This window comes from Myotis nattereri (genome assembly GCF_964212035.1).
Source record: "Myotis nattereri genome assembly, chromosome: 1".
Classification (NCBI taxonomy): Eukaryota; Metazoa; Chordata; class Mammalia; order Chiroptera; family Vespertilionidae; genus Myotis; species Myotis nattereri.
In genome coordinates, this window is record NC_138075.1 from 177,571,046 (window position 1) to 177,583,284 (window position 12,239).

The window sequence follows — 12,239 nt, forward strand, 5'->3', positions numbered from 1 at the left end:
TGCAGAATCTAATGAATAAAATAAACTAACAAATAAAATGGAAAGACTAATTGATAGAGAACAGATTGACAGTTGTCAGAGGGAGGGGGCTGGTGAAGAGATTAATCAAAGAACAGACAAAACTCACAAACAGTATGTTGATTACCAAAGAGAAAGGGAGAATAGAATAGGGTAAGGGGCGGAAATGATAAATGGTGATGAAAGGTAACTTGACTTGGTGTGGTGAACACACAACACAATATACAGACGATGTATTACAGAATTGTACACTTGAATCCTATAATTTTATTAACCAAGGTGACCCAATAAATACATTAAAAATAAATAAAAACTTTACCCCTAGCCAGTTTGGCTCAGTGTATAGAGCGTTGGCCTGCGGACTCAAGGGTCCCAGGTTCAATTCTGGCCAAGGGCACATGCCCAGGTTGTGAGCTCAGTCCCCAGTAGGGTGTGTGCAGGAGGCAGCCAATCAATGATTCCCTCTCATCACTGATGTTTCTCTCTCTCTCTTCCTCTCCCTTCCTCTCTGAAATCAACAAAAATATATTTTAAAAAAAAAAACCTTTAAAAAAATAATTTTGAAACACCAGATGTATACATTCTTAACACAAGGTGATTTCACCTCTCATCTTTTAAATGTGTCCCTTTCAGAGTCTATTTGTTTTTAAATCTTTTTTTAAAATATATTTTATTGATTTTTTTATAGAGAGGAAGGGAGAGGGATAGAGTTAGAAACATCGATGGGAGAGAAACATTGATCAGCTGCCTCCTGCACACCTCCTACTGGAGATGTGCCCACAACCAAGGTACATGCCCTTGACCAGAATCGAACCTGGGACCTTTCAGTCCACAGGCCAACGCTCTATCCACTGAGCCAAACCAGTTAGGCTCAGAGTCTATTTATTGCCATATCTATCTATCTATCTATCTATCTATCTATCTATCTATATAAAAAGGCAGCTACTGTAACGGCCATAACGACCTAACAACTGGTCGCTATGACGCCCACTGTGAACAGGGAACCAGCCAGATCAGGGGGTAGGGCTGGCAGCCAACCTTCTGCAGCCCCTCCCCCTGGTTGGCCACGCCCCCAATGGGCCTCCACCACCCTGATAGGCCCGCAGCCCCTCCCCATGGCCGACCCTGGCCCAATCGCCCCCAATTCTAATCAAGGGCGGGGTCCACCAGCCAATCACCCACAGCCCCTTCTCCCAGCCGGCCCGGCCCTGATCAAGAGCCCTAATTGGGCCCCGATCCAGGCGGGCCGGCTGGACAACCTCCCACCATCTCCTCCTCCTGATAGGCCCAGTCCCGATCCGCCCTGATTGGGACTGGGCTGGCCAGACCCCACCCGTGCATGAATTCATGCACTGGGCCTCAGTATATATATAAAAGCCTAAGTGACCGAATGACCGGCAGGTGGCTATAATACACACTGACCACCAGGGGGCAGATGCTCAACGCAGGAGCTGCCTCCTGGTGGTCAGTGCACTCCCACTGCGGGAGCACCACTCAGGTGACAGACGGGCACTAGATGCCGCCACTGCCTGCGGACACGCCCCCTGTGCGCCCGAGCGGCAGGCGCAGCAGGGCCGGGATGAGCAGGAGCAGTGCAGAGCCAGCACGGGCTCAGGCTCCTCCCTGACGTCTGCTGCTTCCTGCACTACTTCGTGCTCTGCGGGATCGACAAGGACAGAGCCCAACAAGCTAGAGCAGCCGTGGGCAAACTACGGCCCGCGGGCCAGATCCGGCCCATTTGAAATGAATAAAACTAAAAAAAAAAAAAAAAGAAGACCGTACCCTTTTATGTAATGATGTTTACTTTGAATTTATATTAGTTCACACAAACACTCCATCCATGCTTTTGTTCGGGCCCTCCGGGCCAGTTTAAGAACCTATTATGGCCCTCGAGTCAAAAAGTTTGCCCACCCCTGAGCTAGAGGGTAAGGCCAGGCTCTGACAGCAAGGAGGTCCACTGATCCCTGCAGGCCAGGCCAAGGGACCACACTGATGCACGAATCTGTGCACTGGGCCTCTAGTTTTTATATATTGTGCCTTTTATTGGTGATTGTGCAGTTTAAAATGGGCCAAGCACTGTCTAGTGTTCCTAAGTGGAACAAAGCTTTGATGTTGTGCCTTATGTAGAAAATACATGTTGGATAAGCTTTGTTAAAGCATAAGTTGCCGTGCCATTGGCTATCAGTTCAATATTAATGAATTAAGAACATATATAAAACAAGGTAAACAGAAACACATAGAACAAGGTTATGTATTGATCAGTTGATGGAAATGTGACCAGAGACTCACAGGAACCTAACCTTGTATTTTTTCTACAGACAACAATTCAGTATTTGCTAACATAGTGTTCTCAGTGCCTTCACAGAACATAACTACTTCAACTGTTGTTACATGTACCAACTCAACATGTAGCAACAGGAATGCCACCAAATTATAGACCATTTTCTGGAACAACAGATCATTTACCCCCAAAGTCAAACAGTAGTTGTAGGTTTCTGACAGGATAACCACAGGGACTGATGATAGTGTTATTTCACAGCAAACAGACTAAAAACATTAGAATAATGCAATGCACAAAGTTAGAAAATGAGTATTACCTCACCACAAAGATCAAGAGATGGCTCCAAGGGGTGCATATACCCCAGGGGCATGCAAATGAATCAATGGAGTAAGGAAAGAGAATACAGTGGGGCCTTGACTTACGAGTGTCCCGACTAACGAGTTTTTTGAGATACGAGCTGTCTCTTGGCCGATTTTTTGCTTTGAGATGCGAGCTAAAATTCGGGTTACAAGCCAGCTTCAGATACCCCACTGCTAGTTGGCGCAGCGGACGTCACAGTGAACGCCATAACATCAGTCCAGCATCACGTGTCTCTCGTTCACTTTTTGATTTGACATACGAGTAATCTGAGTTACGAGCTCCGTCACGGAACAAATTAAACTCGTAAGTCAAGGCCCCACTGTATAACATTTATCTATACTTATTAATTTCATCTTTAAATTCCAATTTATTTTATAACTTAGTAATAGTAAAATATGTATACACAATTTATAAATTTGACTGGTAGTGCCTGTTCCATTTCTGCTGATGTACAAGATCAAAAGAAGTTGAGAGATCACCCCTATAGAGGATCAGAGTGAGTAACTCAAAACAAATTCCAGGAGCACATGTCCTGCAGTGAAGGGAAAAGCTGGTGGCTTTGAGGACTCAGATGCACTGAGAACATCTATGGCAATCTGGGTTCTACTGCTGCTCTGTCCCAAGTTGTGATGATCCTCACACAGGCCATTCCTACAGGCATCAATTAACTCATGGAAGAAATCTGAGCTAGCTGGCCTTCCTGCTCTAGAAATTTGACAATTCTATGATTCAGTGAAAAAGACATAATAGCTAGTAAGTAAAACCATTGTGTGCTGTTGCCTGGGATCTAAAGGCTGAGGCATGCACTGATACAGCAATAGACTGTCCCCAGAATACCACTTCCCAGACTGGGAGGATTCAATGGAATACTTTTTTTTTTTTTTTAAGATTTTTTAAAAATGTATTTTTGTTGATTTTAGAGAGGAAGGAAGAGGGAGAGAGAGAAATATCAAATGATGAGAGAGAATCATGGATCGCTGCCTCCTGTACATCCCCTACTGGGGATTGAGCCTGCAACCCGGGCATGTGCCCTTGACCGGAATCGAACCTGGGACCCTTCAGTTGAACCTGGGACCCTTCAGTCCGTAGGCTGATGCTCTATCCACTGAGCCAAAATGACTAGGGCTCTATGGAATTCTTTAAGAGTTCTTAGCTAGACTGTTAGTGTTATCTTTTTTTTTTTTAATATATTTTATTGATTTTTTACAGAGAGGAAGGGAGAGAGATAGAGAGTTAGAAACGTCGATGAGAAACATCGATCAGCTGCCTCCTGCACATCTCCCACTGGGGACGTGCCCGCAACCCAGGTACATGTCCTTGACAGGAATCTAACCTGGGACCCTTCAGTCCGCAAGCCGACACTCTATCCACTGAGCCAAACCGGTTTTGGCTGTTAGTGTTATCTTATATAGTTAAACTAATCAAGTGTAATTGCTCAGCAAAGAGGAAGAGAGAGAGAGAGAGAGAGAGAGAGAGAGAGAGAGAGAGAGAGAGAGAAACATAACCATAACCAGTGCTGTCAATCTGTCTGCCATTCCACTAAATGAGGGTGTTCTATTCCCTGGGACACTCTCATTTCTCCAGTCTCTTACATCACCTGATCATAAACAAATTACTTTCTCTGGTGCTCAAGGGAAGAAGCAGGGATTATTTCAACCCTAAAGGAAAAGTGGCTGCATGTGACTTACTGAAAGACGGAAATCAGCCTCCAAAGAGGACTGGCTTCCTAAGGATATTTCAAGGACAATTTTTGACAATAGTCAACTTTCACAGTATACACCGAGAGTAGAACCTAACCTCCAAGTAAAGTAAGACTCATTATAATAATGTTAGTGAAATTTGTTACAATATGCTTTTATGGTAGTTCATACTGTTTAAAGTGCTGTCATATAACAGTGTCATTTAACATACACAGCAGCCAAGCAAAGACAGAACAAGAACTGCAGTTCCCATTTCAGAAATCAAGTGCAATAATGGAAAAAGAGTTTTGAGCCAGACAATACAGGTTCAAATGCCAGGCATTTTGTTCAGTTTTTCAGAGCCTTAGTTTCCCATCAGTAAGATGGGAACAGCTGCAAACACCTCACAGACTTCTGAGGATGAGTCAAGTGTACAAGTCATATGTATACAGTACTGTATCCTTTCATATTCCACAGGAAATAGTGCAAGTTCACACACCTACTATGACTAATCCCCAATTCCAAGCTCCATGTTGTTCAGAGGTTCAAGAAGAATGTAAAAGGTGTTCAAAAGACAGAACTATTTTGCTAAATTTATGAAATGCTCTCTTGAAGACTCACAAAGCATATATGTGTGTAGATGTGTATGATATAAAGGCTCTATAATAGTATTTAAATAAAGCTGGTTCAACATGCACAGAACATTTCCCAAAAATGCATTTAAATAATGGAATCCTTTTTTGCATAGTTAGTATAAACAGACAGACCTAATGTTCTTCTGGACATACTTTTGGTTGAAAATACTTTAGAAACATTGATTTTGATAAATTAATGTATAACAAGTTAATATCGTATCCGATTAATATTTAACATTAATAAAAGCAATTCATAGGTTATAGGACAAAGCACATGAAAATCAGGGATACCTGCAATATCATACTAATCCGCCACACCAGGTGGAATCAAGCAAAAGGCAAGCGCTCACCTGCCCCGCAGGCGGAGCACACTTCGCCTCGCTCAGCAGCGGCGGATCAGACCATTCCCTCCTCCGCCCTTTTCCGCCGCCACCTCCATCCCTTCCCACCCACCTGCATCTAGCCAAGGGCAGGGACGGGGTAAGGTGACATGGTGCTATGAGAACAAGCAACCCTGCAACCCGGGGCAGCCTTTCTACTCCCACCCCACAGTGGGTGCAAAGCCACACCGCCTCTCCCACCTCTCCTGTCTCTAGTGCAAGGTCTACAACACTTTAAAATTGTTTTAAAGCACAAACACTTCCCGGGTCCCTTTAGCCCCTCACCTTCACGAAAGCAATCGGGGTGGTGGTACCTTCGATATCTAACAGGATCACAGTGACTTCGGCTGGCACCGAAAGCACGACCATTTCCCTACCGGATGCTATCACGGAAATCGGCCTACTGGACGGGAGGGCGGCGCCGACTGCACCCCCAGCACCGTCCTGGGCTTCCGAAGGCTCCGCGGGAACCTCGGAGCGGTCAGCCACGTGCGGCCTGAAGCACGAGGGGAAGAGGCCACCTCCACGCCACCGAGTGGAGAAGGCAACCGAGTAAGGGACCTGAACTAGGGAGCTGCCCGGGGCCGGAGGCCGAGACCACGTGGGTCGGGAAAGAGGCGGGCCGGCGGGGCTCTGAGGGGGCGGGGCAAGCAAAGGCAGCGATGCCGACTGGCCGCCAGAGGGCCACGGACCTATCCGTCAAGTCGGGGCTCGCGGGGGCGGGAACAAAGCGAGCGCGGGAGCCGAGTGCGCGGGCGCGCGCTCCCAGCACAGGTTAGGCGAGCCGGAGAGGCCGGGGCACGTGCCGACGGGAACCCCGCGAGTGGCGCGCCGGGGACGTGAGTGCCCCCTGCCCTCTACGACATTTAGTCCCCCTCCCCGTCCCCGCCCGCCGCCGCCGCGTTTGTATATTTACTGTCATCTAACCGGGCCTGCGCCCCTCCTCCCGTCCTCGGTCAGCTAAAGAGGCCGCGCGGCGTCCCGGTGGGTCTGACTACGGTGGTTCCGGCTGACCGGCTCGAGAGGCCCGCCGCCCCCTCTCGGCCCGCGCCGGTAGCAGGAGCGGAAGAGGTGCCGCTGCCCGCAGGGGCCGCCGCGCCGCTTCCTGTCCGCGGGTTCCAGCCGGCGCGGGGACCCAGCACGCTTGCGCGCGGCGACGGCAGGCGCGCTCGCCGCCTCATCCGCCGGTGCCGGGCGCAGGACGCCTTTTCTGGAGCGGGCCGGCTGCGGAGCTCGTCGGTCGCCGCCGCCCCCGCCGCAGTTCCGCCCGGGGAGACCGAGGAAGGCAGGGTGGTCGGCTGTGGCTAGGAGTGGGCTGGACCGGACGCCAGAGACAAAGGCTCTCCACGCAAGAGGGACTCGGACCTGCGACGGCGCTGCTCGGGATTGGTGAACCCGGGACTTCTCGCCCCTTCGTTTTTCTCTTCCGACGCTTCTCTCATCCCGAGCCCGCGACCCCGCTCCTCACCGGAGGGCCGCGATGGAGGTCCCGCCCCGGCTCTCCCATGTGCCGCCGCCATTGTTCCCCTCCGCGCCCGCTACTTTAGCCTCCCGCAGCCTCTCCCATTGGCGGCCGCGGCCGCCGCGGCAGCTGGCGCCGCTGCTCCCTTCGCTCGCTGCCGGCACCGCCCGACAGGGGGCGCGCCGGGGCCCGCGCCACGTCACCGCCCAGCAGCCCTCCCGATTGGCGGGCGGGGCGGCTATAAAGGGAGGGCGCAGGCGGCGCCCGGACCTCTTCCGCCGCCATTTTAAATCCGGCTCCATACAACGCTCCGCCGCCGCGACCGCGACTCGAACTGCGCGCCAGCACCCGCCGGCTGACAACGCCGCCGCCATGGAGGACGTGAACGAGTACAGCAATACGGAGGAGTTCGCAGAGGGATCCAAGATCAACGCGAGCAAGAATCAGCAGGATGACGGGTACCGCACGCTGCTCCTCTTCTGACCCCCCCACCCCCCCGCGCGCGCCCTTGGTTCCTCGAGAGCCCCGCGCTGCCCACATTCTTGTCCGGAGTCGATTCCCCGCGTGCCCGCGGGGCCCCGCTAGCTTGGAGAGAAGAGGAAAGTAGGAGACGGGAGGGGAGGACTCGAGAGGCCCGCGGCGGTGGGGGAAGGGCGCAGGGGTTGGAGGCGGAGGGCGGCGGCGTCCGGGCCCCGAGTGCGCAGGCGCCGCGTGGGCCGTGGGGGAGGGGCCGCCTCGCTGCGCCACATGCTGCAGCTGCCGCCGCCTCTTCATTGTGTCTGTTGGGGCCCCGCGCGGCGTTCCCGGGGGGAGTTTAGAGAACTCTGGGTGTGGGGGCCGGCGAGCGCCGGTGCGCAGAGCCCCGGGAATCATCGTGCGGGGTTCTGCAGGTAGAACGTTGGCCTGGTAGCTGAGGGAGACGGCGGACCTCCGTTGTGAGGGGTTAGGTTAGGAAGTTGGATGTTCTCAAGTGGAACAATGCTTAACGTTTTGTTGGCCTCGTCCTCGTTTAAACTTGGCGTTATGCGGTGCGGGAGAGCAAGCTGTAAGGTGTTGTGAGGAAGCGACCTCCATGGGACTTTGGAATCTTTGCGGTCTATTGATAATGAGTATCTGAAAACATGGATTAAATTACTTGCACTTGGCATTAAACGTCCCGTACTCACTTCACCCTTAAAAACGTAACCCCAGAATTGGAGTGATCGTTTCGGCCGCTGCTAACCTTTAAAAAAAAAACAACGCTTTTATTTTTAGTAAAATGTTTATTGGAGGCTTGAGCTGGGACACAAGCAAGAAAGATCTGACTGAGTACTTGTCTCGATTTGGGGAAGTTGTAGACTGCACCATTAAAACAGATCCAGTCACTGGACGATCAAGAGGATTTGGATTTGTGCTTTTCAAAGATGCTGCTAGTGTTGATAAGGTAGGAATGTGTTTTTGCATGATGATACTTTTGTGTGCCTTTTGCAAATGGTTCGGGGATTGGTTGTATATTGCTGTCAGATTAAATAAATATGTCTTCTAGGTTTTGGAACTGAAGGAACACAAACTGGATGGCAAATTGATAGATCCCAAAAGGGCCAAAGCTTTAAAAGGGAAGGAGCCCCCCAAAAAGGTTTTTGTGGGTGGATTGAGCCCAGATACTTCTGAAGAACAAATTAAAGAATATTTTGGAGCCTTTGGAGAGGTGCGGTGTGTGATTGTTTATGTGTGTTTATATAATATTCATCTCTGACCTACTTCTTACAGAATAAATTCATATGTCAGGTGAGGGTGGGATTAAATTACTGCTTGGGGTCCTTCCAGTCACCATACTTTAATCACTGTTTTCTGTGCTGCAATGCAAACCAATTTCTAATTTATTTTGAAGGAAACATGGATGCTTTGGTGTGGTCAGTATTTGGACTTGTTAACTAGGGGCACCTGTAGGATATGAGAGACTCTTAAATAAAGGAAGCTTTGCTCTCCCTTCTAAATGTTTACTTAACAGATAAATCACATAGTTTGATGTTGATATTAAGTAGTAGTAGTCTTTAGACAGAAGTCATCTGATTAGAATACCATGTTATGTTGAAGTTTGCAAAGGACCTGTGGTATTCTAAGACCTTTTGGTAGCTTTTTGCCATTACTGCATGATCTTGAGTGTGCTTCTTGATTTCAGATTGAAAATATTGAACTTCCCATGGATACAAAAACAAATGAAAGAAGAGGTTTTTGTTTTATCACATATACAGATGAGGAGCCAGTAAAGAAATTGTTAGAAAGCAGATATCATCAAATTGGTTCTGGGAAGGTAAAGCCATTTTAATTATATTAAGTGAGGATTTTGAGTTTCTTTTTATTAGTGAAGTGGTTTCTCACTCTTGTTTGCTTTTTAAAATTTGTCTATAGTGTGAAATCAAAGTTGCCCAACCCAAAGAGGTATATAGGCAACAACAGCAACAACAAAAGGGAGGAAGAGGTGCTGCAGCTGGTGGAAGAGGTGGTACTAGGGGTCGAGGCCGAGGTGAGAATTCTTGAGAAATGAGTTGATAATGTTTTAAGCTATAAACTGCTAAATGTGAAAAACTAAGGCATGAGAAAGTAAAGCCAGATATAAATTGTTTCAGGAAATTGCTCAGTTGAGTGGGTGGGTTTTTGGTTGTATTTACTGGTTTCACCTTTTCAAAGAATGGCCACTGTGAGACAGTGTCATCACTGATGGAAAAATGATACTATTAAATGTAGTGTGATATGTCTGCTTGGGCAGGAGTTCTTGCTTTAAATTTTTTTAAATTGAACAAGATAGAAACATTGACCTGTTTGTTCCACACATTCATGTATTTATTCATCCATTGTTTGGTTCTTGTATGTGCCCTGGCGGGTTGAAACTCGCAACCTGCAACCTTGGCGTGTTGGGATGATTGCTCTAACCAACTGAGCTACCTGGCCAGGGCCTAGTTCTTGCTTTAAAGTAGATGGGTCTACCTCTCTTCACCTTTGTCCTGGTTTTCCATTCAGTTTAGGAAGCATGATACTAGCACAAGTGGACTTGCCCCCTTCCCCCTTTTTGTAATTTTCAGTCAGCAGTGTAGATATCCATTCTGCTTAAGATTTGCAGAGTAAGAGACAGAATGCATTATTTTATGTTAGGATTGGGGGGTGTGGGGGATGGTCCAAAAGTTGTTTCCTAACAATCATTGTGCATTGTTTCAGGTCAGGGCCAAAACTGGAACCAAGGATTTAATAACTATTATGATCAAGGATATGGAAATTACAATAGTGCCTATGGTGGTGATCAAAACTATAGTGGCTATGGCGGCTATGATTATACTGGGTATAACTATGGGAACTATGGATATGGACAGGGATATGCAGACTACAGTGGTAAGAATATTTAACTTAATTTTATAACCAATGGTATTAAAATTCAGTGTTAAGTTATTATCCCATTCTAAAATTGTGGGTTTCCCCTTTATTGAGATGTTTGGAGTTATGTTTTCAAAGCAATTGATAGTCATAGGGTGATTTTACTAACATAAAATTCTGGTTATAAATGTTCAAGAATATGTGATATATGACTAGTTTATAATGGCTGTTACAATCTTATTTCATACTTGCCATGTAGTTTTATACATTTAATCTTTAAGTATACTTATATAATCATTACGTAAAAACTATCCTGATATAATTTTTTGTCTTACAAAATAGGCCAACAGAGCACTTATGGCAAGGCGTCTCGAGGGGGAGGCAATCACCAAAATAATTATCAGCCATACTAAAGGAGGACATTGGAGAAAACAGGTGTGTATAAGAGTATGAGACACCAGTGGAAATGTCTAATTTAATTTAAAGATCAATAGACAAAATAAAAACAAGTAAAACATTGTATAGCCTTTTTTTACTAAGTTGTTAAATTTTAATTGCTTTATGAGCCTGTTTTGCCTAAAGTGTCTATAGATCTTTAACTTTAAAGTTTCACTTCACTTTCTTTAGTATTACAGAAAAACTTAAAAGTTTTTCTGTTTGCTTTGTGTACCAGGTGATCTAGAGGAATAATTAAACATTTTTAGAACTATTAACAGGTAAAGTACTGAAATGGGTACAAACTTAAGGAAAACACGAATGTTGTCTTCTAACTCTGACATTATACCTTGTTTGTACCCGCCAGCGGGAACTTCATTGCAGGCCGTGTGTCACCCTGACCACGTCTATCTCTGGGGGTCGCACGTTGCGGGCAGAGCGCAAGGCATACACCAGAAAACGCTGTCCTGTGGTATGGTCTCTTCCAACTTCATGTACCAGCGTAAAGATTAAAGTGGAAAACTTCAGACTTTGGCTTCTTTTTTAATCTTTTTGGAGATTAAGTGTCTAAACTTAACTTAAATGGTTTTTTACAGGAGTTAAAGTACATAAATGCCTTTTTACAGCTTACTCATTTTGGTCTTCTGTTTAGTGTTGTATTTCAATTGTGGAGCCTCATTTTAAGTGTTCATTCTTTAAGATTTAATGCTTGCTTTTTCTTTTTATAGCTAATAGTGAAATCTACAAACCAAAACAAGAACTTTAAAATCTGGGATATAAATTAAAGATCATATGCACACAACAATTTTTCTTGAAATACAATAATCTTATTAAAAAACTTGTCATAAAGTCATTTTACTTGGTTTACTAGAGATACTTCTAGTAGACTAATCTAGCACAGTTCATCCTGTGGATATGGGAAAGTTCTATTCCCAGATTCTTTTCTAAATAGATTTAAATTTGGTGTCATTTGGGAAACCGGGTAAATTTACTAACTACCCAAACCACATTTGCCAATGAATATGCATGTGATCTTTAATTATTGAAGAAAAGAATAAAGTGAGGACTTAAAACAATTCATGAAAGTGGACCTTTGAAAGCTTGTCAGCGTTGCACAAATCTAATTGCTATTTTGTTTTTGTTTTTAGGAGGAGATTGCTAAAGTAACCCATCTGTCAGGACGCCATTGAAGATTGATCTTCTCTTGCTCTAAGATGATTATTTTGTAAAAGACTTTCTAGTGTATAAGACACAACTGTGTCCAACTGTATATAGCCGCCAATTAGTTTTCTTTGTTTTTACTTTGCCTTTTGCTATCTGTGTTATGATTCAATGTGGATTTGTGTTTATACAAATTTTATTTGTATGATTTCATGTTAAACCTCAAATAAATGCTTCCTTATGTGATTGTTTTTCTGCGTCAGGTACTAAATAGCTCTGTAAAAAAGGGTGATTTTAAATAAGCAATAATTAAGGCACAGTTTATTTTGTAAGGAGTATTGGTCTGTAAGGAGAAACTGGCCCTTTTGAACAGCCAGCTACAGTGTCACCCTGTTCCCATTTTTGTTAGCTGTATTCTATGCTCCCACTCTTCATTTCCCTGTTAACTGAGGCTTTCACCGCATTTCAAAATGTTTCCTC

The 12,239-nt window shown here is 45.9% G+C and overlaps 2 protein-coding genes across 7 annotated transcripts in view; one reads left to right on the plus strand and one right to left on the minus strand.

Moving 5' to 3' along the window:
* Positions 1–6,971, minus strand: part of ENOPH1 (enolase-phosphatase 1) — a 31,482-nt gene extending 24,511 nt beyond the window's left edge. The window contains exon 1 of one of the 5 annotated variants that reach the window (XM_081090846.1): positions 6,822–6,971. In XM_081090846.1, the coding sequence (XP_080946972.1) occupies positions 6,822–6,860 (39 nt within the window). In that variant the 5' untranslated portion in view covers positions 6,861–6,971. Of the gene's footprint in view, positions 1–5,638 lie in introns of all 5 variants that reach the window. The other 4 variants (XM_081090849.1, XM_081090847.1, XM_081090848.1 and 1 more) reach the window with 4 other exon arrangements.
* HNRNPDL (heterogeneous nuclear ribonucleoprotein D like) lies at positions 6,343–12,010 on the plus strand. Of its 2 annotated transcripts, XR_013995969.1 has the most exons (9): positions 6,343–7,273; positions 8,070–8,238; positions 8,341–8,502; positions 8,977–9,108; positions 9,207–9,321; positions 10,011–10,181; positions 10,506–10,598; positions 10,966–11,070; positions 11,747–12,010. XR_013995969.1 is itself a non-coding variant. In XM_081090768.1 (8 exons), the coding sequence occupies exons 1-7, from the start codon at positions 6,834–6,836 to the stop codon at positions 10,574–10,576; spliced, it is 1,260 nt and encodes a 419-aa protein (XP_080946894.1). In that variant the 5' UTR covers positions 6,500–6,833; the 3' UTR covers positions 10,577–10,598; positions 11,747–12,010. The 2 variants fall into 2 exon arrangements, 1 of the variants encoding a protein (XP_080946894.1); XM_081090768.1 differs by lacking the exon at positions 10,966–11,070 and having other exon boundaries at positions 6,500–7,273.
* The last annotated feature ends 229 nt before the right edge of the window (positions 12,011–12,239 follow it).